This window comes from Solea solea, chromosome 11 (genome assembly GCF_958295425.1).
Source record: "Solea solea chromosome 11, fSolSol10.1, whole genome shotgun sequence".
Classification (NCBI taxonomy): domain Eukaryota; kingdom Metazoa; phylum Chordata; class Actinopteri; order Pleuronectiformes; family Soleidae; genus Solea; species Solea solea.
This window is the reverse complement of record NC_081144.1, coordinates 17866271-17891642: the sequence shown is the minus strand read 5'-3', so window position 1 is coordinate 17891642 and position 25372 is coordinate 17866271. Positions and strand designations below refer to the sequence as shown.

The 25372-nt window shown below is 39.1% G+C and overlaps 2 protein-coding genes across 5 annotated transcripts; both read right to left on the bottom strand.

Annotated features, from left to right (window-relative positions):
* Positions 1–203: 203 nt before the first annotated feature.
* rbm10 (RNA binding motif protein 10) lies at positions 204–18460 on the bottom strand. Of its 4 annotated transcripts, XM_058643308.1 has the most exons (24): positions 18350–18460; positions 17996–18166; positions 17830–17887; positions 15284–15812; positions 15018–15188; positions 13644–13713; positions 10883–10956; positions 9357–9443; positions 9211–9271; positions 8952–9110; positions 8278–8438; positions 8085–8182; positions 7006–7093; positions 6684–6888; positions 6491–6600; positions 6336–6417; positions 5641–5732; positions 5347–5538; positions 4191–4379; positions 4036–4092; positions 2843–3037; positions 1853–1900; positions 1690–1745; positions 204–855 (listed from the first exon to the last, which is right to left on the bottom strand). In XM_058643308.1, the coding sequence occupies exons 3-24, from the start codon at positions 17844–17846 to the stop codon at positions 765–767; spliced, it is 2832 nt and encodes a 943-aa protein (XP_058499291.1). In that variant the 5' UTR covers positions 17847–17887; positions 17996–18166; positions 18350–18460; the 3' UTR covers positions 204–764. The 4 variants fall into 4 exon arrangements, with proteins under 4 accessions (XP_058499291.1, XP_058499290.1, XP_058499293.1 ...); XM_058643307.1 differs by lacking the exon at positions 17996–18166; XM_058643310.1 differs by lacking the exons at positions 9357–9443; positions 17996–18166.
* Positions 18461–19022: 562 nt separating this feature from the next.
* Positions 19023–24503, bottom strand: LOC131468846 (rho-related GTP-binding protein RhoA-C-like). Its single transcript, XM_058643491.1, has 5 exons — positions 24361–24503; positions 21966–22121; positions 21031–21151; positions 20805–20935; positions 19023–20726 (listed from the first exon to the last, which is right to left on the bottom strand). The coding sequence occupies exons 2-5, from the start codon at positions 22119–22121 to the stop codon at positions 20553–20555; spliced, it is 582 nt and encodes a 193-aa protein (XP_058499474.1). The 5' UTR covers positions 24361–24503; the 3' UTR covers positions 19023–20552.
* Between the last annotated feature and the right edge of the window lie 869 nt (positions 24504–25372).

Below are 25372 nucleotides of genomic sequence, written 5' to 3'. Positions count from 1 at the left end.
GCAACAAAAGCACAGCGTATTGGGGCCCCATCTCACCTGCTTTACTAATTCTGTTGCAACATGGTTCCCCTGAATGTGTTTTGCATTTTCTGCAGGTCAAGATGTTCCATTCCTCTTTTTTAAACTTCCAACTTACAAAGAACACAAGTTGAGATGCTGAAACAACAACTGTTTCCTGTCTGTCTATACAAGACAAACAATGGTCAAGGATGATGAAAATGTGTAATTCTTCATTAATTTACATGGTCTTTATGATACACAATCACACAATAAACAAATACAAACATAAAAAGAACTCATTCTAGATATAAGAATCTATTAACAATATGAATTTCTTCCTGTAATGACACATACACTAGTGTTAGTGTGACCATTCCCACAGTCTCTCCCACTGTGGTCATTCTAAAATGAATACACAGATCATGTCATAATAAACATTAAATTAAAAACCTAATGTGCATAGACAGTTATACTAGAAAATCCAAATTGCTGCCTTCCAGATCTACAGTATACTGATCTTTCAATGTCCGAGGGGCAAAAGTTTCCCAACAACATAAATCTTGCTTATCAGGCACAAGCTCCGTAAAAGCAAAAATGTATCATTCAGGAAGAAAACAAAAAAAGGTGCATTCTGTGCAATATCTTGACACCCATTGCTACAGCATCTGCAATGTCCAAACCAAAATGAAGAGTTTCATCTGTGGATTTCTACACGATGTCCTTGTCCTGTCCGGGTCAGGATGTCGACAATTCAGATCGAGGGCTTACTCTACTTGCATATTACGAAATAGCAGCCCCTTTTTCACACCTCCCTGCAGCATCCTGGCACCGAGACTAGTGCCTGTGATTCCATCACTAAAGAAAGACAAAGAAAGAAAGCAGAAATCACATTTCTGTTTTCAGACAAGAAAAGTTTGGAAAATGTCAGGAAATTGGGTCTGGACATTATCTGGAGTTTGCTTTCTACATGTGAGGATATGAAACAGGAAGTTTACAAAAACATGCAATGCTATAATAGCTCAGTTTGACATTAATTAATTGTCTACCACTTAATCCTCCACATGAGGTGATCGGGAGCCAATACCAGCTGACACATAGGGCAAAAAGTGGGGTACACCCTGGACAGATCGCAGTCTATCTGGGCAAACACAGACAAACAATCGGTCACACTCACACCTATGGTCACTTTAGAGCAGGGGTCACCAACCTTTTTGAGACCGAGAGCTACCTGAAGGGTAGAGAATAATATGGAGGGCTACCATATTAACATTTTATGCAATTTACCATTTAAATGATGAATATTATGCATTCAATTGCATACACATTCATTCCAGTGCTTACTCCTAATGATTATCACACGTTTATAAACAATATCAGGACATTTTACTCATATGGATGATGGTGATCATATGGATACATGCAAGTGAGGTGAAGTGAAATGAGCCCACGGGCACCTTGTTGGCTGCTCGCGGGCTACCAAGTGCCCGCGGGCACCAGGTTGGTGACCACTGCTTTAGAGTGTCCAATTACCTCTGCATGTTTTTGGACTGTGGGAGGAACCTGGTAAAAAGCAAAGTACACCTGGGGGGAATATGCAAACTGTACAGAGAAAAGCCATTGGTTGAACCGGGTTGCTAACCCAGGTCTTTTTGCTGTATGCCACCCCTTTCCTACTTCACTGCTGCTTACATGGGACTGCACATTCTCCTCTTGGAAACGGGAGGTTCAGTTCCATCTGCAAATCTCTGCAACCAAAAGAACACAATGACATAAACAATAACGTAGAAAGTAATGGGATTACACTCTGCAATAATGTCGAATTATGGCCGTCAGAGCCTGAGGGTGAACTGACCTCTTTGCCTCCAGCTTCCTGTTGACTTCTCCTCTGCTCCAGATTTTGCTGAAGACAGACAGATCCAGAGGACAATGTTAATTCAAACATCATTAGAGTTATTAGGTTGCATCACTGAAATGGTCCAATCAGTGCTGCACTTTTCATGAGATGCCACTCTGTTTAGGTTACCTGTCCAATTCATTATTATGGCCCAGAATAATAATTTCCCAGGGTGCACTACGTGATGTGCACCCATTCTTGTGAGAGTCCAGTGTTTGTGTCCTGTGTCTAGAGTTTTTAAACAAGTGTTTAAACATTTTCACTACTGTGCATTTGTGTGTTGGAAATGTAAATAATCTAAATATACAAGTTGGCAAAATGTGAACCAGTTTTAGCTGTTTCAATAAATATTTAATTAAATAAATAGATGTTGTCGTATCTTTATTTACTGAAAATTTGTGTGTAATCATTTTTTAATCCCCACTTCACACACTGGCTCTAATATATTAATAGGTTTACTATTAATCTATTCTTTTTCTCATTATCTTTGCTTACTATAAAATAATTTGGATGTCAATAAAGTGCAGTAGTTTCACGCTCTTTTCAACTGCAGCTGTTGATCTACATTCTTCTTAAATTCTGGTGCAATAATATGTGATCTTTTAACAACAAAATAATGTGGTGAAGGACCAAGCAAACCTGGAGCACTTTGTGAACCAAAACATGGACTCAATCTTTATTTAGGCCTGCTCAGGATATGCTCCGAACAGCGTTAGCTTCAGGAGTCTTTGGTCTGGAGCATTTACATGTGTGTAAAAAAACATGCAGAGTCATCACTCTGCGTTGATGCGCTGACTTTTGTTTGGTGTGAAAACGCACCATGATAGACCAGACAACAAAGACAAACAGGCAAACTTTCCATCCAAGAGACAAGAGACGCTCCTTGTCCATTACTTATTCAGTGTCTGTGACCGTGTCATGTTTAAGTCAGGCTGCTTGTATAATCACCTTGTGTAGCTCAGAGAGTTGCTGATGCCTGATGAGAGCTTCCTTACTGGGGAACTGCCTCCTACACAGCAGACAGGCCAGTTTAACCCAGTCTGTCATCCTCCCCTCATTTTCATTTCTGTCGCCTCCTTCCTCTTCACTGTCAGTGTCTCCACTGTAAGCCGGGACGAGAAACTGCTGCTGAGGAGGAGAAGTCTGCAGATAAAAGACAAGAGGACAGGAACTGGTGAATAAGACAAAACACAGGAATTATGACTGTATGCTTTCACATAATAACAGCTGAATGTTGTTGAGTAATTGACTCGCATTACTCATGTGAGTACAGCAGGTCCTTCTAATCCACAACGACTCGCCTGGGGCTAATGCTAAAGCTAACTACATTCATAGTGATGTGTGACCAACAGCTGAAATAAAGAGAGACGCATTTTTTCAAAACATACCGGGTATGTCTCACTTGCTTTCTGCCAAAGTCCTCAGCCTCTTTGCCCAGTGTCGAGCAATTACTATCAGAATGACATGGAAGTTTTCTCCTCATGTTTATATATATTTCTGCCCGAGCAGCTTCAGGACATACATTTTGCATCTTCAGACAATTTTAGAGCTGAAACAATTAATCGATGAAACAATTATTAATCGATTACTAAGTTAATCGACAACCTTTTTGATAATCGGATAATCGGTTTGAAGCTTTTTTCATGATTAAAACACGATTTCCGATTGTTTAAGGTTCTTAAATGTGAATATTTTCTTAATTTCTTTGCTCTGGATAACAAAGAAATCATGAAAAGTCAATGATTTTGGTTTGTGGACAAAACAAGACATTTGAGAACATCATCATTTCCAGGTTTGACGAACACCGATCAACATTTTTTAAGGTTTTCTGATATTCTAAACACCAAACGATTAATCGAGAAAATAATCGACAGATTAATCGATCATGAAAATAATCTTAGTTGCAGCTCTAGACAATTTGTGTCGATCATCAGAACAAACATTAACTTTAACAAACAGGGGCCTCAGTAGGCATGTGGAAGAACCATACACAACCCCAACCAAGGTGGATTATTTTCCCATATTGCCCAGCCCTACTCTTCTGCTAAATATTTGCATTTAGTTTGATGTGAAAGCACTAAACAACAAAAGAAAACGACAGAAACAACGACAGAACTACATTGCAGTGACCATGTCCTTACTTCTGCACTTTGTCGGATCTGGTCGACATAGATCTGAGGCCGTTCAGACAGTGCCCCCTGCAGGATAGATAAGGCAAGTCAGTTAATAAGCCCCTTCTGTCATGCAGACGACACACTTGTTACTTGCACGGTAGCATAAAAGGTCCACCATCCACCTTTTTCTCCAGCACAGCATAGCCGGCATCAGCACTAGCAGACTCTCGGCAGTCATCTAGGCGGCCGGGTGTCCTGGGGTAACCAGGAGGAAGCGATGTCGAGCCGATGGCAGGGGAGGATGACACAGAACGCATGTTCTCCTTCTGTCTGTTAAGACTCTTTGCCCAGCGCTCCATGTCTTTGGCAATCTGTGGACACCAACGAAACAGATGTCAAACAGTTACATTTATTCAACAGAGATTAATTTACCTGACATGTGAGTCCATCTGTGTTCACACACGAGAAACAGAACTGGGCAGGAAGAAAGGTGAGGAGAGGTGGACGGAGAAACGTACTAAAAACACATAGACCAGAAACAAGTGTTGCTCCAAATGAAGGAAAACACTGAGCCTGAGTTGATAATAATGATCATGTGAAAGTTTGGGAGTAAGGCGTGCTGCTCATTGTTTACTGTGCTGGCATACAGTACCCGGCACTCGCAGCCACTGATGACATTAACGCAAGTGTTCGTTTGCAATATTGCATATAATGCATATTGTGCATGTTGATATCACGATGACGATAGAGTTACATTTACATTTAAGCATTTAGCAGACGCTTTTATCCAAAGCGACTTACAAGTGAGGGATAAGCTACATAGAAGTAGTCTTGGAAAGAACTCCACTAAATAGGAACAGTGGACTGATAGAGGGTGGGTGAGAGTGCCATGGTGGATCGAAGAGCAGAAGGAGCTGGATGTAGGAGTCGGGTAAGTGCTAGGACAGAAGATGCTCTTGGAAGAGCTGGGCCTTCAAGAGCTTCTTGAAGATTGACAGAGATGCCCCAGTTCTGGTAGCACTCTGTAGGTCATTCCACGACACATGGAAAGAGTCTGGATTGTCTTGCACGAGGTGTTGGCACCACCAGACAACAATCCTTTGATGAACGGATATTTACAATATATTGTGCAGCCCTAAGACAATGCAATGTCATCCAACTACAATCAGATTTCATGAGTCAAGGTTGTAGCCATAGCAATATTTCGTCCCACCCTTACTTAACAGCTATTAGTCACATGCTGCGAGAGCGTGGGCAGGTCCTTTAATGACAGGCAGGTAATCCAGGGAACCAGACCACACAGTCTGAATTAAATAATTGGCCATGTCTCGTATGTACCTGTTGAGCAGTTTTACTCTTGAGCTTGTCCTTTTTCTCTTTGCTGCCCAGAGAGGCAAATGGAGAGTCTGACGGCACCGAGGTGTCGCTCATGGCAACACCTTCAGTGTCTGACTGGCCAGCAGCAGGAATATAGGTGTGCTTCTCTCCATCCCAGTACATATACTGCTGAGTATGAGGGTTGAAGTAGTACTGCAAAGAGTAAAGACACAGGAAAAAAAATGTGAGAGGGAAGATAACATTCAAAAGTTGCTTCCTTAACAATCAGACTGCACCACATTCGTCACTCTTTACCTGGGAGGTAGGATCATAGTAGAGTCCTGTCAGTGGGTCGTAATAGTAACTGGAGCTTTCATCGTACTGGTATGTGGACACATCTGGCACAGCTACAGTGAAAGACACAGGACAAGTGTCTCAATTTGTGTCTATATTCATGAAGAACATGAACATTTAGTTCTACCTGTTAGGTATCTTAGCAGCTCTAAACAGCTGTATACATTGAACTTAAACATTCATTCCATTCTGTTGTCATCTGTCAGCACCAGAATATTTCAGGGATTTGAGAATACATATCGTTCTTCTACATGGACTTTTTAAATCGGTCAACTTCAATGGTGAGGGGAAGGATTCCTGCTGTGTTAGTAAGTGGTAGTAAGTAATTGTGGCAAATATATTGTAAATCAATCTAAATTAGCTTCAGTCTGAGGAGAATTGTGTGATTTACTCCAAAAGGAAAATGTTCTTATTCAACCCGTTCTGGCAAATTAAGAAATTGGTCCTATCACTTCACATTCACATCTTATTGAAACAGGTATTTAAACCATATCACCCTGAACGGCCAGAATAGGAGCACATTTATGAACTAATGGCTCTATACGGTGTAGAACCTGCTATATTTCACTCTTTTTTATTTTTTTGCATGATATTCATGCAGTGTTTTTATTGATGGGTTAATTTTTGATGGTGTGACTGCACACACCAGAGCTTACGGTATTGCTTGAGCTCATGTTCAGTGCCTGGGGTTGCAGGTTGACTGGGAGCCGCTGGCTGTGGTTTTCCAACTATTTCCACCTGTGAAGAAAGAGCGCTGTTACATGCAAAATGCTAATGGCATAAGGAATAGCAGAAGGTGACAGGAACATACCTGTGTGGCAGGTATGGCTGCATCTGTGGTGATGAGAGCAGTTTGGTTATGACTGAAAGACTGCTGCCCAATTGTTGACCCTGGCGTCACTACCCCCGATGAAACAGCAGCTGCATATGTACGAGGATGGTTAAATCTAAAGCTACACAGAACATATATGTAAATTAATATGGCCTATATCCACAACACCAACCTGCTGCAGTCCCTCCTGCGTATGTCACCACCAGGGCTGCTCCTGCATTGGGCAAAGCAGGTATCCTGGTGTCTGTCTGGGCCTTGAAAGTTGCACCATCTGGCTCAAAGTATTCATGTCCTTCTTGACTGTATGTTACTGCTGCACCCTGCTGGTACATTGCTGTATCTATACTCTGTCCTCCACCCGATCCATTTTGAGAAGTCTGAGCGTGGAAAGGATTTTTGAAAGTAAAAAGTAACAAATATACTGTTAGCAATTACAGCCGAGTTGTGTCTACACGTATTCCTTGCTGTAGCTTTAAGTCATTGAGAAGATTTACCGGCGTAACAGTCCACTGTGCAGCAGCTATGGCTGTGCTGGCCACCATTGCAGCATTCACCCTGCTTCCATCCGCCAGGAACACATCACTGCCATAGAAAAAATCTGTTGTAGGTCATCTTCTCAAACCACTTATGCTATCTATACTTCTTCTCTTGAAGCACAACGTATAGTCAACTGGCAGTTAGTTAATTGTATGTTACTTATCAGGTGAATAATAGTCAGCTGAATACCTGTTGATTCCTCATAGAGAGTTAACAATAGGTTATCAAAATAAAGTGTTACCAAATTTATTTACATGCAGATGTATGTATGCAAATGTGCGAGAGCACCTTTAAACTTTGTGAAACACAGAGAGAGTGGTGGAGCTGATTGACAATTGACAATGATTTGAATGTAACAGTCATTTGTTTACATTTAAAAGTTATTTGTATACATTCTTTGAAGATATGTTGCTGCTGGGCCTGGTATCAGTATCAGAGGTGGGGGTGGAGGCATGGTGGAGACAGGAAAATACCTGGTGATTGTTATTGATACCATGGCCATGTTTCACACTGCACATGTGGGAATGTTTGCACATTGCCTGATACAAATTGGTTGGTACACGTTTCAGCCAAGTGGTGAAATCTTGAATAGCCAGTTTTCGCTGAATTGACATTTTTCCATGTGACTGGAAAAATGTGAGCAACGGGGAGCTAGAGTGTCCAAGCGGAAACATATGACGGTTCCACAATCCTGATCTGTGTAGTGTTAAATAAACTCCAGTTTGCCATGTATTAACATTTTTAAGAATCTGAAAGGTTGATTTAAGACATTTTAATAAAAGAAATGTCTAGATTAATCAATTCAATACAGGAAACCTGTGCAATATATTGAAGAACTCCAGACAGATGTGGACCATGCGTATGTGTGACTGAAATGTATGTGCAACTCTGCAGACATGGAATGCGGAAAGTATGGAGAGATTATGGAGGGATGGTTGGATGGATGTGCCGTCAGTATACAACATCACTCCCAGCGCAATATGAATCATGTGGGGTGCACTTGTGTTTCCTCACGTTTCGGTGTGTGAGTTCTTACCGTTTAGAGCCTTTGGCAAATTCCACCACAATTGCCTTCCCATCGATGGACAGTGCTGGCTTGAGCGCCTGTAAGATCTGGAGTAGCTGAGAGGCTTCCTGTTAAAACATACAAAAACATGCAAGTTACATACGAATGTTAGCTACATATTACTGAATGAAAATGATCAGATTCATATGTATATACATCTTACCACTATGGTAGAAAGCTGTAGAAATGCAAACCCCCTGTTGAGATGTGTGTGCTTGTCCTTGATCAGGCGAATATTTGAGGGGGAGAGTGTTGCAAATGGAGCCAAAGCAGATACAATTGCTTCCACTGCAGTATGAGGACCGAGATTTCGGAGTATCAGAGCTGTTAAAAGACAAGGTGAGAGAATGTTATGTTCGTTCGGCCTCTCCCTTCAGGGGGTTGCCACAGTGGATTATCTGCCTCCTTCTTGCCCTTCTGTTACACACCGTATATGCATTTTTCATATACATTTCCCAGCAATCATAAAAAGTGAAGTTACTGCTTGTTTGTCTGGGTGTCTGAGTCTGACACCCCGGAGGCACTGACCATGATGGCTGCAGTAGATTTTCTTCCAAAAAAAAACCTGACTTATGGAAGATAGCTGAAAAAGTAATGCATATTTTGTGCCATTTCTGAAGATAGACCCCCCCAACATTCTACACAGTGCCTCGCTAACAATTCACATACCACATAATATACAGCTAGTTATAGCTCAGGTGATAAATATCATCTCAAATCTGCCATAATCCATCAGAAATAACATTTATGAAATCTACATATAAAATAAGCACTCAACAAAATAAATAAAACACAATAATAAATACTGTAAATAAATATTTCCATGGTGGGACTTACTGTCATTGGCAACATCTGCCTGCTGTGCCGCTTGTCCTGTGGTGAGAATAGGACCAGAGGAGTGGTAGAGTACAGGCAAAGGCAGCAAACCTTGAGCTCCATCCTTTTGGAGACCAACAGGCAAATCCCTTGGCAACTGGGGCAACTTTAGCTCAGCCTCTGAGGAAACACAATATTTCATTGTTCTGTACATTACTGCATGGTGGGAAAGAACGGTGTGACAGTAAAATATGATTCGAGTAGATGGGTCAACTTGTACCTGATTTAGGAACACTGCATTTGAAGCACTTTTCTCTCCTTTTAAAGTTTTGCACACCACACTGTTGAGATGTTATATGAGCTCTTGTTAGAAGACCTGCACCATTGACTCATTAACATAAACACACATTTACACACACACACAACCTTGTTACAAAGCCAGTCCTCATTGGCACGTGGTTTGGGGTCACTGTAGTGCATCAAAACCCTCTGTCCCAGAATCAGTAGCACTCCCTGAAAGAAAGACAGAAAGAAAGGAGGAGGAGGGGGGAAACAAAGTATGATTATCAGTGTTAATTAGGCCACACATGCCAGAGAAAGGCCTCATCTCACAAGAGATGAGAAAGAGTGAAAGGGACGAGAGGGACAGAGAGAAAGAGGAAGGAGAATTGAGGCTGAAAGAAAGAGGACACCAGAGAATTGCAACCTTTAGGAAATTGGGACAGACTGTGATGGTGTATATGTAGTGTATGTGTCCACCTTTAAGGACACAGTGTGTTCTGTTCAATCGTGTTATCCCTCCCCCCTTAAGGGGAACCTTTTGCACACATCTCATCCCACTGTTGCCACCTGTCTCCCAAACAGACAATGGCACCTTCCTAAATAAGTATTAATGGCAGATGACCCCTTGGATTCAACATACAAAAGAAGGTGAAAAATTATATTCAAACTATCAGTAATATCCAGGAGGTGATACCGTAAACTTTAGAACGAGAATGAGAACATTATGCTAAAGAAAGAGGGGCCTGTGTGGTACTAAATGAGAAAATGTGGCCTCACAACAACAAATCATTATTTTGACTTTTTATCTTTCAAGTAGAAATCAAATTTTCTCTCAAAGGTTAAAGATCCATCTACTGAACCTCAGGAACAAAAATATTAAACAGAAATGTATCCTGATATTAAAAGTGATAGTTCAGGATTTTTAAAGTAGGTGGGCTACATGTGCAGAGAAGCAGCTGGGGTCAGGCACAAACTCAGCCTGACTGTGACCCGGGACAAGAGAAACAATTTTAGCCAATTAACAAAAGTAAAATCTACATTAGGCTAAGTGTATGCTATCCTAAGAATATATTCACTGCTTTATCTTACTGTACTCTTTTCACAAACGAAAGAACCTCCCACACCAAAGTTCATTGTCAAAAACAGAAGTTTTACCTCACAGAACACAGGAGTTGCTGGTCGAGTGCTACCTTAATCATTAAGTTCAATTGTCTTATTTTATGACTTAAAAAAGCCTCTGTTCAGATTTATCCATCACAAATAACACAATTTTACTGAATAAGGCAGCATCATTTGAGCAATAACCGCTGTTTTTGTCAGTGGACTTTAGTGCAGGGTGCGAGTGTTTTACAAAGTCACATTCCTTTCAGTTTCTTGTTAGAAATGGCTGTCGAACAGCAAGGTATATATATAAAAAAGATGGTACAAACTTAAGATGTAGATTACTCTAGGTGAGGCTTTTCATAAGTGTCAAAAATCTGTTTTATCTCTTGTTCCTGGTAACAACACCTGCCTAACCCTGTTACTGTCGACACACTGACTACGTATACATATCACTAGTCATACAACCCAACTTCAAAAATCCCAAACTTTCCTTCAAACCCATATGTCCCACTGCATGCATGTATATAGGTGTATATAGATGTGCGTCTGTGTATGGGAAGAGTGACCTGGTTGGTCTCCATCCAGCAGGTGGCCTCCTGTATGTGATTAAACTCGACGAAGGCGAATCCTCGGCTCTGACCTGGACACCGCCCAGCGCCATGGTAACCAAACAACAACAACAACATGACAACAACGTAGTGAGGGTTAGTGCTTCATGTACAGAGGACAGAGAGACCCTGTATCAGCACTAATAAAAAAAAAAATTGTTCTTCCTCTCTCCCTGAGAAATAACAGCTGGTTGGAAAACCAGTGTCCAATTCTCTGTAATTGCGGGAGGAAAAACAGTATCTCAACAGTGTCAAGGAAAAGGGAAGAGGGGACCGTACATCCTACCCACTCATCAGCAGAGAGCAGAGTCTGAAATATGTAGCACTGAGATGGTGGAATGTTTTATCTTTAAAAGCTCAATTTCATGTCAATGACTCACTACAGCTGACGCCATTTAGCTTTGGTTAAAAAACAACAAAACATTGTATTCAATCAGAAAATATACTTATTCAAGCATTTAATACAGAGTTTCTAATCTTAAAATGAGAGTGAAATGGTGATTATAGGAGTGAAAGAGAGAGAGAGAGCAGGATAATGTACTGTAAGTGTACCCCTTGCAGTGAGTTTGCAACCTGCTCATGTTCTGGTAGTTCATCTTTCTTTTTGAATCCAAAAAAACAAAACAAATAAGATCATGCCATGATTTTTTTTTTCTTGCACGTAAACCAAAAGCAGAAAAACAGCGCACCTTTTCCTTTTCTCATTGTCAGAATGAATCCACTGGTCATATGCCTGCACTGACCAGCACTGTTACAGTCTTCAATATCAATGTAACAAAGGTTTCTTATGTATTAACATGTTTATGCTTAATATACTTTGAGGTACAGGACATATTTTTCAATGTTCCACCTCAGACTTTTTCTGTTTAAAGCTTAAGTAAACAACAATTTTTAAGAGTGCAGGAATCCTTCAGGATGTGCGCAGCTAGAGTAACACAACCCTTGTGTGATGTGGTGTGAGAGGTCAAAGTGGCTGTGATAGATAGATAGACAATAGATTAAACATCCATTTAAACAATGACCGGAATAGAGTTTATGTGAAAACACCTGGTCCAAAACTGGCCAATGACTATCTGAAGTCATCAGGACTGAGATTATTGAAACATTTTAAGAAATGTTTTGTTTCATAAAAAAGAAAAGATAATGCTCTTTTCTTGTCTGTTTTTGGCATGAAATGAAAGAAAAAAGTGGCACACTTTTAGATTTGCAGTGATGGGAAACAGCTTTTCTCAGTGGCATAGATGAAAAACTCATTGCACTGTTTTTATCCCGACATCGATGCACTTCTTAGATGTCAATTTGTGTATGGGTTTTTTTCTGCTCTGTCGGCTAAAGCAAGGATGCAGACACCAGCAGACCAAAGAATTAAAGCAGGTATCTATGCACGGCTATGCATGTATAACAAGAAATCAGTATTTCTGCTTTTATTTACATCCAGATATGTTAAACTACTTAGAAGATAGCCTCGTTTGGAATGGAAAACCACATTTTTAGGTGAGTACAGGAAGAGATAGACATGAATTAGAGTTAAACGAATAACAAAGACCCTGTAAACTGATAAAAATGTTTACTTCTGACTTTGTCACCCCACAGAAAAGTGTGTTAGTAAGTCACTGTTTAAAAATTTGCTTTGAAAATATGTAAGCTTCAGCTTCATTCTCTGCTCTGAGGCTGTGGGGGCGTGGTCACTGCAGCCGTTTCAAACGCGCGCGCACGCACACACACACAATTTTGGTCTTCCCGCTCAAGTCATCAGTGTTTGTACCGAATATTAACGTAAACACTACGGTAACATGTAGAGAAGCAACATTTTCACCATTGTGGTGGGAGTTCAACGACATAGTGCACATAAACAGAACAGCAGTCCTCCACCCTCTCTCTCCCTCTTCGACTTTACCTGCAGGAGTCTGCTCCTCTTTCTGCTCTCCTTCTCTAATTTTGCTCTTTAGGAATTTTAGATAACATGTCAGAGCTTTTCTGTGTGTTTTTACATCCAGATAAAAACACATTTGCTAGACAAAGACATCTCAGCCCAATTCATTACTCTTTTTCCCCTTTTTTTCTAGTGGCGAATCATTTGTTGTCGGTTCTTTAGATGTTTTATCAAATATCTTGTTTTAAACGAGCTACTTCTCACCTCCTCCTCTTGACAGTCTAGCAGAGCACAGGTCGTAGTCTGCTATACTTTTGTAATCATTGATTATCTTGAAGTAATTTCAAACTGCAACAACATTGTGACACATCTGCTTATTGAGTAGTTTTATGAATACAAATACGAGTACACGAGGGCAGCATAGGGCTCCATACCCGAGACTGGTATCAGTATCAGTGCATCCCGAGAATATACACAGTTACACAGCCAGTAGTAGAGAGCAGCCAGTAGTAGACACAGCGCAGTGTCAAGCTAACAAGGAAGTGACACAATAATATTATGTTGTTGCAGCACATCACGCAAAGGTGCTCTTAAAGAGACACAGCACCTGTTTAGCCACAGAAACGATGAGACTTTTCTGTCTGACAACTGTCTTAAAACGGGGTGACGTCATGTGCGATAGTGCGGTATCTTGTCGTCCTCTGCAATAGCCTCGTTCATACCACGGCTTTTCATTTTTGCGATTATTGTGACAGCCCTACCCAAAACAGAAATGAAAAATATCTGAGCAGTTTAGGGATGGATGCAAGAAAAAAAAAAAAATCAGGGCAATGTGTGAGTTCTCACCTGATGATTTGTTCCTCATGAGGCGAACCTCTCTTGGCTGAATCCCCTGCTCCTGAAGCTGTGCCCTTATCTGTGAAAAAGAGACATTATTACAGTCTAACAAAGCAAATGCATCATCGGGTTTTACTAGAGCTACTGCAGAGCAGGGTTGTTTTTTAATTGACTGTCATCAGCCTACCAGCTGATACTTCATGACAAATTTCGCACAGGTGTGTATGTTGCGGCATGACAATGGACTCAAGAAAAAAAGATGGAGGACGCAGCATCCTAATTAATGTAGGTCAACATCAACTCTGTTGAAAAAGGAAGTTAGAGAAACTTTCGGGCATGGGACTTCTCTCCTGGACTACAACATTATCCAGCGGGAGCGGTGTAAAAGAAAGCAGAAGTGGAGCTAGTCAAACAAATCAAACCACATACAGCTGCAACGATCCACACAGCATGATGTGAGGGACTGGTGTGTTTTCATTTTCAAGGAGACCAAGTAGATTTTAAGGTTTTATTGCTTAAATTACATCACTTTGAACCTTTCAATCTCTGAAGACGCAAAATGGCCCCATCTGCTGCACAATGAGAAGGATGTACATAAAGCTTATAAAATGAAATGAGTTATGTCAATGTTGCTTTTAAATTTGTCTAATTTCAGCTAATGCTGTCGTTACAGCCTAATAAGGCCAGCTGTATTTATTCACACAGGGAAATGTAGCCATGAATATGTATATATATTTGAATTTTGTTAATTTAAAATGAATTTAGTATTATTGTGAGATCACAATCAAGTTGATTATTTATATAATTTGAATAACCGAACTAGATATTTCAACCACTTTTTACATCATGTAGATTTCTTTTTCTTTTTCGGATTCTTTTCATGGCAGGACATCTTTGACATGCTTGTCTTTCTGGCCAAGAACACAGCCAAATAAAACAAATTATCATTGAACAATTACATTTTTTTATTTAAATGTAAAATATCAGGGAAGAAGTTCCTCTTTTATAGTTTAATTTAATAGGTCCTGTTCTTTTTCTGTATTTTTACAATTAAAGTCCTGTTATTCTTCTAGTCCTCCCTCCGCTTCCAAATTTCACAATTTAGGCGACCTGATATCGCGATATTAAAATTTGGATATTGCCCATGCCTACTAACCAACAATGTGTCAGATGATGTGTAAGAGAAAAAGGAGTCAGGAGAGACAAACTCAATGTATGTAACATAATAGATGAGAATTTCTATTCATACAAGTTAAATTCACAAGGAGGCACAAATTTATATTAGCAAAATAAAAAGCTAAAAATCTGGAAAAACACAACATAACATGATCTCAGCCAATTACCAACAGCCAGAGAAAACATGTATGGGAGACATGTGCATACCTCATTAGCCGTGGCATTGGGGGGAAGCATGCGTAGCATTATGATGTTACTCGGCCTCTGGTTATGGTCAAGATCTGCACGGTAATCTTGGTCCCGCTGATCCATCTCATCGTGGGTTAGGTCTGGACCAACATTCCCACAACCATGCTCCTCTGGCCCTACTGAGAAAGCCTGCACACAACAGACACAAATTAAGAAGAGCAACAATGACAACAACAAAAAAACTTGTCAGCCCTCTCAAAGGGGGTGAAATGTGTACATCTTACCCTCCTCTTCATTGCCACATGAGGGAATCTGTCCTCCTCTCTCTGTCTTGCTGTATTGTGATCTATCTTTTCAGAAAGCGCACTACCACGATCCCAACTGCCCTCGTTACTGCCTGAGTAAGGGGTACCAGTCCCAGGAAAACCTCTCCCAATTCGTCCCTCGACTTGCAGGGCAGTCTGTAACTGATCAAACTCCCGTCTGGATCCTTCCTTGCCCCTCTGGAGCATTGGATTGGCTAGATCAGGTTGCAGCTGAGAGCAAGTGGGCCACACAAACCCGTTACCCTCATCCAAAATGTCCTCACTCCCATCACTTCTCTTGTGAAACCCCAGGCAATCTTGGAGACGACCCAGTGAGAAGTCAGGGGCACCCAGTGATTGCTCATCACGGCCACATGGTTTGCCCCCTTCTGCTGTGACATCAAATTCTGCTCCTGCCTCTTCATCGTAGCCTCTGTAGTCCATGTCCCGGAAGTTGTGATCATTTTGGGTGTTGCCATAGCGGCCCATGCGGTCACCTCTGCCACCCCTGTTGACCATTAAAGATATCATGTTTATTTGTCTCTATGTTATCAACACAATGTCTTTGATACTGCTAAAAATGTTGGACAAGGCAGTGGTTCCCAAAGATTGATTAAGGACCCACAGGAGAATCTTTTGGGTACAAATTTGCTCTGTCACTCACTATCTATTTTGTGATTTGGGTCATGATAGTTGGCCATCTTTAAAAAGTAGATCTTCATATATATATTAAGTTTATGAAACACTGAGATGAGGCATCTCTGACTATGCAAATCTATGCATTTCTCCAATACCACTCCTTTATAGTGCATTCCTTCAACTTTATAATAATCGATATTACTGGATATCAAGCCAAAACTGCAGTTATACTGTACCAACAATAGGATGTTCTGTTTTTAGAGTAAAGAAGAAAAGAATCCATGTAAGTGCAGCATTAGCCAGAGCTAGCTAACATGTCAGGAATTTGGCAATATACCATGGCACTTTTACTTCTGCTTTTTCTATTCAGACACACGTGTACCTTTCCACACAACTTTATTGAAGCCATATGCAAAAATTAGCCAATGATAACATCTTCATTGTTGCAACTGTAAGAGAAATTTGTGTTAACATTATTTCAACAAATGTATTGGACGACCCGTCATAAAAACATAAATATTTTAGAAATTATTCAAAAACATATTTAAAACTGAAAATGTTGTTGTTATTTATTTGACAAATAACAAATTGAATTCACCTTTTTTAGTATAACATTCAACCACTAAAACTTATTTTTATGTCCAGGAAATGACTATAATTTGACATCATAATCAAGAAATAATAATGTCCTTTACTATTTTTTTGAAAAAACAGTACATTTGAAAATTTATAGATAACAATAATAATTTATATTTCAACATTAAAAATATTTTGGTTAAAGAGCTTCTACATACTGGTGTTAACCATTGCAGACACATAAGAAATGATTTTGATCATTTCCAATGCAGTTAATTTAGGGCAGCTGTGGCTTTGAGTGGTGGTCTAATAAATTTGTTAAGCACTGTATATTTAATCTTAGTTATATTGCTTTTAAGGCGGGGCAATATATGCAAACGTTATCCATATTGTGACGTGATAAGACAAGATAACATTGAATATTACGATTTTGGATATTGTCATATCATGATAAGGTATCTGTGATGACTTTTCTGGGTTTTAAAGACTTTGCATTGATAATAATTGATACTGTAACTGATAAGTATTATAGTGAATAGATTAGTGAAATACACTAAATACTAAATAGCCTAAAAATAAAGATATTATTTATAAGCCATATCACCCAGCCTTGCGGAAATATTGATTTGATTTCTATGGTGATCGAAAGCGATATCAGATTACATAAAAAAAATAAGTATATTGTAATGATAATCACCCAGCCCTAGAAGATTTTAATTTAAATTCTATTGAAATCCTATATTGTTCTTGAATTATTGCCCAGCCTTAGCAAATACACAAAGTTCAGGTATCAAAATTAGGTATGGCTCAATATCACTGTGTGCATCTGCCACTACCAATATCAGTCCTATATTTTAAATCCCTTTAACACAACTTAACTGTTAATAACAGAGTTTTGCTAAAGCATTTACCATGTAGCCACAACGTACAGCATTTCAGGTATGTGCAGCCCTTATTCACACTTTCATCACGAGTAGTGGCTCACACCTCTTTGCCAGATGTCACCTGAGCTTTGTGAAGCATTCAGATCAGGTACAACTTTAGTCTTTTTCGAAAATACCATCCAGTGATAATAACCAATAATAAACAATATTAACAACTAATCTCTTCTCAGGATGTGTATCTGAAATAATAATGACAATAATAATGACATTAGAACATCTGTACAGGGATGCACATCACCTTCCATCCACTGTCACCTCCCTGACAACTATCTGACACGAAATGGTATGGATGTTGGACGTTTAAATTGATGACATTTATATAAAATGATAGTGAGGGGTAGGGACTAGAATAAATAGTCAACTCACCTCCGGTCATAATCCATGTTGACCAATTGTCACTCGTCCTTGTCTCTGTCCTTTATATCTGATTTCAAAGAGGAATCAAAGTCAACTGTGGACATTCTTTGCCCTTAAGAAACACAAAGTCAAATCGTATAGTACACGTTACCCAATATGCAATGCGTTCCTTTACCTGTCATCAGGTGTACATTGACTTCTCCAACTTTGACTCTGTAGTCGCTGCTTTCCAAACTATTCATCATAACTGATCGGTAACTCCAATTATCAGTCACCGACTGATATGGAAATGGTCACTCACTGTTAATAGACATACGTTTTCGAGTGCGCAGTGCAGTTGCTCAAACTTAAGAGAAAAAAGGACAAATCAACAATGACGTGTGGTGGTCATGTCTGTTAGCAGATATGCTAAACTATGCTAACCTGGGGTTGGCTATCGAGTCAGGGCAGGGGCAGAGAAGCGTTTGTTGGTCATGACAAACGGCAACCAACAAACTACATTTGTGTGAACAGTTATATAAAGACTTACCAGTGTCCCATGTAACTGTGAGTCGCTGTTAAAAAGGCACGTAGAAGACCGAGATACGATAGTGTTTATTTTTCTGTTAGTAAGTGTAAAATGGCCAGAACATCATATTAAGTAGGCGGGTCTAATATCTAACTCTGGAATTTAATTGGTGCTCACATACTTCAATGGAGGTTGTGATTGGACGAGACAATTGGGCCGACCCAAACTAACAGGAAGTGTGTGTGTTTGTGTGTGCGCGTATATGTACATACACACACATATATACGTATATATCCAAGTACATACATATATGTGTGTGTGTGTTTGTATATACATACATGTATACATATACACACACATCCTGTTAGTTTGGGTCGGCCCTGTTATCTCGTCCAATCACCGTCTCTATTGAAGTATGCGAGCACCAATGTGTGTGTGTGTATAAATACACGTATACATATAAACATACACACACATAATTATTTTTATTATATATTAATACAGCTTTGGATGGATTTCCCTGGGAATGTATGTAATGGCCCAAGCCTTTTTTTATAATCATAACAGTTAAACTTGCATGTTGCATGGATCACTGTGGAAAACAGCCTTTGGCAGAGGTGCACTCCAAGTACTTTCTTTGGTTGTCATTTTAAATAATTGAGTGGATCAAGAAAAATAACTACCATACAACAGAAACCCCTAACTCAAGCTTTATTTGGAAAAAGAAATCCAGAAAGACCCCTTGTCACAGTACAGAAAAAAGGGCCATAGTGGCCAATCCCAAAAATCTTTCAACCTTTGCACCCCAGGCTTGGCAAGCTCAATTAATCAAACAAAATAATACTATGCTTACATTTTATCATTTAACTGACATATGCAGATCATAACGCCAGTATCAGGTCTAATGATAAAAAATACTGAGAAAAAAATTAAAGACAATAAAAAGTTATAGTTCAATAATGACAATATCATAAAATGGGAGAATTGCGTAAAAAGTAATGCACATGAAATGGAATACACATCATTAAAATGTCTTTACAAAGCCTTGTAAGACATACAGTACATAATAAACAACAGTAATAAGATAAGCCTATTGTCTACATAAAAGAATATTTAACTCGACTACACCACTCATGATTTGACCCACTGATTATTAACACAATCCACTGAATCTCTGGTTTAAGCAAAAAGTTCCAAAGAATCTCTAAATATTTTTCACCTGACTGTGCCTCTAGCTATAGTACAACATTTTCCAGTAAAGTGAATGTTTCTATATCACTGAGTAGCTGTTAATTCCATTATACACTTGAGCCATAAATTTTGCTCATCAGGGGAAACTTCGGCATGGACAGGGGGGGGGGGGGGGGGGGGGGTTAGGTCAGTGACACATTCTCCATGGATACAGTACGTAGACACATAACAGTTTGTTACTACACATTCGCATTAATATACACATATTCACTGCATGCAGACCTGCAATGGAAAAAACAAACCACCATAGAGCTGTGCACACACACACCCACACACACACATACTTAAAGCGATAGTTCAGGCTTTTTGAAGTGTGGTTGTATGAAGAAGCACGGCTGCCAGCAGAGACGCAAGGAAAAACAAGTCCATAGAGAATCAGGACTTTTAGCTCACGGGTACATAAGCTGATGGTCTACTGCTGCCTCACTGAGTTAATTTGTCATCACATAGGTAAAACCAAAACAAAGGATTCAAACAATGGATTTCTGAAGCCAAAATCAAAAAAGATCCGATTTGAAGTTACTAATGAAGGCAGCAGTGGATCAACAACTTCAACTGAGTGGATAAGGATATTATATGATCACTCATCCACACTTCATAATATCTGACCTATCCCTTTAAGTTTAAGTAATTCATTATGGAAAATTATCTTGTACAATCTAGTTTTAGGCAAAACCCTGCATAGTGCCTGAGTCAGAAAATGGGCCTGAAGGAGCCAAGCCAATGAGAGGAAGTTTTTAATAAGATGCAAGCAAAATGGCACATAACCTAATGTACAGGAAAAAGACATGTGTAGAAGTCTATCGATTCATTTTAGACCTGCTTTAATTTGTGGAGGATAACTGGCTGATGAGAAATAGAGTATTCTCAAAACTTTTCTGAGTCCTCCCCAAAATTCTCCCGTTGGTCAAATCTCGTCGGAATCTGCCCTCTCCATGTGCTTGAGTGCAGCTCCCACTTCTCCTCCAGGAGCCTATAACAGAGTGCAGGGGGATTTCTTGCCACGTTTTTTGGCCTGCAGCGCTGCCCTTGTTGCCATCTCAAACACTTCTCTCACACCATCTTTGGTTTTGGCAGAACACTCCTGGTAGCCATAGGCACTGATGCGGTTTGACATCTCTTTTCCATCTTCTTGTTTGACTGGTTCCTGGTGGAAAGGGTTTAATTTAGGGATTTGTACCAACCAAATATGTACATTCCAGTATGTTTACAAGCAAAGACTGACCTGTTTCATTTTGGCAAGCTCTCGTCTGGTGTGCTCATCATTGCGCAGATCTTTCTTATTCCCCACCAGGATGATGGGAACATTTGGACAGAAGTGTTTTACTTCAGGAGTCCACTTTTCTGGAATATTCTCTTCAGAGAGTAGAGGGAAGAAGTGCAGCAATTAGCAACCTACATCAATCTTAACCTAATCATGAAAGGTGTTCAATATTGAGGGGTGACTGTACCTAAACTGTCAGGGCTGTCTACAGAGAAGCACATGAGGATAACGTCAGTGTCAGGGTAGGAGAGAGGCCTCAGTCTGTCATAGTCTTCCTGTCCAGCTGTATCCCAAAGTGCTAGTTCCACCTGAGAGGCCACATTTATGTGAATGGAGAGTTGCACAGATATAATTCAAAGTTTAGAGTCTCTAACATGTGAAAAAAATGTTAATGGTAATTAATATCACATTTTAAAACAAACAATTTTAAACTGTTATTAGTAAAGGTTAAATGGAAAACTCATGGGAGTTTAATTTTTGTAAAACCCTCCTAAAAAAAGAAAAGAAAAATCTTATTTCCCAGAGTGATGTCACCACATGTACGAGCACAACAAAACGCGTCCATGTGGCATCTTGAGAACAGCGCTACTGTCAGGGAACCGTACGATATGAAAACGTTATGAGAAATGTGAATAAATGAAGGCGATCGGGTGTTTTTCTTTTACAATTTAATAAATATTACGACAAAGCAGGTTTTAGTTATTTATTCGTCACCATTAGCATTTATTACTTATTATCAATGTATTAACAAGCTGCTGTGTCAGATTCATTGAGGAGAGGAGACTGACATGCTCAAGTTTATCACTTTGTTCAGTCCCGGACATCGTGACACAGGCCAGAGCACGATTAATATGCACTGGAATTGTTTTTGTAAAATGATTTAACTATTATTTACGACCTGAGGCGGATTTACATTGTTAAAATACATTAAAGTATACTAAAGACAAAACAAACATTGTAAAAATACAATTAGAATCAAACTATTTGATATTAAATACAAAGAAATACTGTTCCACACATTGGCTCTTTTGGATCCAGCAGCAGTCTACTTTATTGAAACTATAGCCACTTTTCCACTAGCATGACACTGGCCTTTAGTTTGTGTTTGTACATATGTCTCACCTGTTTCCCATCCACTTCAATGTCTGCCACATAGTTCTCAAACACAGTGGGGACGTAGACCTCTGGGAACTGGTCCTTGCTGAAGACAATGAGCAGACATGTCTTCCCACACGCTCCATCACCAACTATCACCAACTTCTTCCTGATGGCTGCCATCTAGGAGAAAAAAAGAGTGTAGAACCCAGAACCCAGTCATGTTAGCAATAAACTAGTGTCAATTTATAAACCTCACCACATGACGACAAATCGACAAATCATGAATCTGGACTCAGAGTCATTGAAGTAACTTTGTTCTGAACTGAGAAATGAAGATAGAGTTTTTAATCTGGAGACACTGTTAAATTAGCAAAAGGGGAAAAAAGGAAATATAATTTACATTTCTTGCTGAAATTATCAATCACATTAGATTAAGATGTGCACTACTGTGCAAAAGTTTGTATGGAAAAGAAATGCTGTGGCAAGAATGCTTCATCTTTGCATTTCAGATGCTTCTGCCACACTAAGTTTCCTTGGTCGACCACTGCGTCCATGGTCTCAACATTGCCCGTTTTTTGTGCTTCTTCAAAAGACCTTGAATAGCACATCTTGAAACCCTAGGCTTCTTTGAAATCTTTGCCTGGGAGAGATTTTTACACCGAATGCCCTTCCAACCCTCCAATTTATCCAAGCTTGGGACTGGCACTAGATGTTGCCCCTCAAAGCTGAGATCCAATTTACACTGAGCAATGGGGATTGGGTACCCTAAGCTCAATTTTCTTCTGATCGGCCACAGGTTGGGTGTTATACCAGACATTGATTTGATTAAAATGTTTCATCATTAGCTCACTATTAGCTAACTATTACAATTTATATTTTATATTCATACGTGCAAAATTGGGACTTATTTTTTGGTGGCATGGTGGCAGATTGTGTGTGTGAAGCCTGCTCTGGTCGCAGACAGACCGTAATGCGATTTTATCCCCCTCGTCCTCATAATGTATTTGTTTCTTTGCATCGCACTTGATGTGCATAGAAAGGTGCATCGTAATCTGCATCCGAATTATCCGCATTTTCGTCCCATGCAACGTCTCTGGTGTGCAAAGACCTTTACTTTACAGCATTTTTCCTGAACCTCACCTTCCTGAAACTTTTACACGGCACTGTGCATTAGCGCTTTATTTAAATTCTGTTAGGTAGGCCTATTTCAGTTTTTGCCTTGTTATGAGAAAACAGAATTTAGCTACTTTTGGCAGTGTTTATTTATAATATACCTAACATTATTGTTAAAGTGTAACTACATTTCAATCAGTTGAAATAATTAAATACATATTGGCCTGAACCATAAAACTACTATTTCTGGATATATCTATCTGGATTCTCTAAGTTGTTTTTTTTTTTTTTTTATTTGAATGCCCCAATTTTAATTAAAGTTGCTCATCTTTAGAAATCAGAAACTGTCTGCTGATATATAAATACTGAGTGATTTGTTTGGCAATTTTTATTTTCTGTTTGATAATTGAATGATAACAAATGATACAAATAACAACTTTAACTGCTCAACTTAATGTTTTTTTTTTCCAACCAGCATTTTTACATGTCTACACTACTGTGCACTAGCATATCATAAGTAAAATAATTAATAAACTATTTTAATAATTGTTAAAATAGAAAATAAAAAGTTAAATGTCAAGTCAACTGAACTCTCAAATCCACTTTACAATCAAGTTTATGAGAACGAAAATGTGTAAACTTCTAATTGTGTAAACTGTAAAAAAGTAAAACCAACTTAACTTGATAAACAGTCAATGGCAGTTATTTAAAAATAGTGAAATTGGCCATATTAATCGGTCAAACTCTAACCGTTAAGTTACACATTTAAAGTCATCACTCTCCTCCTATAACTGCACCCTAACATTTTCCATCACTGATTAACTAACAGGGTCAATGAGATTGAAACTTTGAGTGTGGTGCTTTTACAACACGTATGATTGGTAGGTTTCCTCAGCAGTTCCTTCTGTTAAGCAGAAGTAAGTCAGATAACGCTGGTTCTCCTTATGTTTTCGTTACAATACTCAAGCCCATCAGGTACATTTAGGAAAAATAAAAGACTCTACGTTTAAACAGAGACACTGTCTTTCTTAAGTTGAAAATGGTGTACACAGACATGTCGCTGCTCTGTTTCTTTTCCTGCTCAAATACCTTACACTCTTCACTTTAGTTCGGGGCCTGTCAAACCAGCTAACAGCAGCTAGCATCAACGCCAAGTGTGTTTCCAGTGGTTTACGTCACTGGCAGTGCGAGACAATATTTTCTACAACTCTAGCTCCTGAATCCATCACATTCCCATAACACATATGTGGCCACAAACGGCAACGGAAGCAAGATAAAAAGCTTAATAAGAAGACAGAAACGTTACCGTTCGGTATTTTGTGTCCGCCTTTCGCCTCTTCTTCCTGACCGACTGCAACACTCCGCCCACAACTCGCACGCATGTGCGTAATGACGTCGGACACCCGCAGGTTGGGTCTTACGTACGCTATTGGAAGATTGGGAGCTTTTAACATTTGAATTAAGAAATGAAAACAGGTACCAATATTAAAAAAGATAAGAAAGAAGATCAAAGTACGTTCATAGCGGATTTGATTACTTTATCATCCACTGCAAACCAAACTGGACTAACTTAATATAAGCAAACCACTTTCTCTTCTCTTCCTTGTGGCTGTTGGTAATACATTTGAAATATTGGTAATAAATACCGATATATGTGGCTCCAGAGAAACTTTAAAATTGAATAGTTTTATTTGGAAAAACAAACCCATTATATTAAAAACCTGTCTTGATGAATAGTTAATTTTATATTTATTTTTTTACTATTGCATTGGGAATCATAAGTTGAAGGTATTTTTTATTGTTATGTCATAAATGAAGGAAAAAAATGCAGGAAAATAAATGCATAAAAAACATGAATATTAATGTAGTTTTAGTTTGTGTAGTAGATTATTTATTGCATAAGAAAAGTACAAAAAACAACGGTGACAAATCATTTACAATAACTGAACCATTATTAAGTAACAGGCCAATTTCCAATACTGCACTTATATTGATTAATTCTCTGAATAAAACCAAACCCATACCCATGTTGCCCTGAAGTTAATTTATAGTACAATCAATCTACATTGTTCTTTATTAACTTTTAACAACAGCAATGCAATAAATTCTACTGCATAATTAGTCCATATGTACAAAGCTGTATACAGTATATCCTGGTTAGATAGAATGTAGCCCTTTAATTCACATTTTCCCATTTCTGTGTCACATGTATTATGCAAGGAGGTCAGGAGGTCAGGATAAAAAAAAAGCTATTTAAGTATACTAAGTACATACTACATAATAAAAGTTTACATGAAGAGCTCTGCAGCATGTGCATC

Excerpts from the sequence above, each read along its gene's own strand:
- rbm10 (XM_058643308.1), bottom strand. Across the intron at positions 8,439-8,951 it reads GGCAGATGTTGCCAATGACA|CTCTGATACTCCGAAATCTC; the intron begins GTAAGTCCCACC and ends GTCTTTTAACAG. Across the intron at positions 6,889-7,005 it reads CACAGTGGACTGTTACGCCG|ACTTCTCAAAATGGATCGGG; the intron begins GTAAATCTTCTC and ends TTCCACGCTCAG.
- LOC131468846 (XM_058643491.1), bottom strand. The coding sequence starts at position 22,121 with ATGGCAGCCATCAGGAAGAAGTTGGTGATAGTTGGTGATGGAGCGTGT. Across the intron at positions 20,936-21,030 it reads AGACAGCCCTGACAGTTTAG|AGAATATTCCAGAAAAGTGG; the intron begins GTACAGTCACCC and ends TACTCTCTGAAG. Across the intron at positions 20,727-20,804 it reads AGCTTGCCAAAATGAAACAG|GAACCAGTCAAACAAGAAGA; the intron begins GTCAGTCTTTGC and ends CCTTTCCACCAG.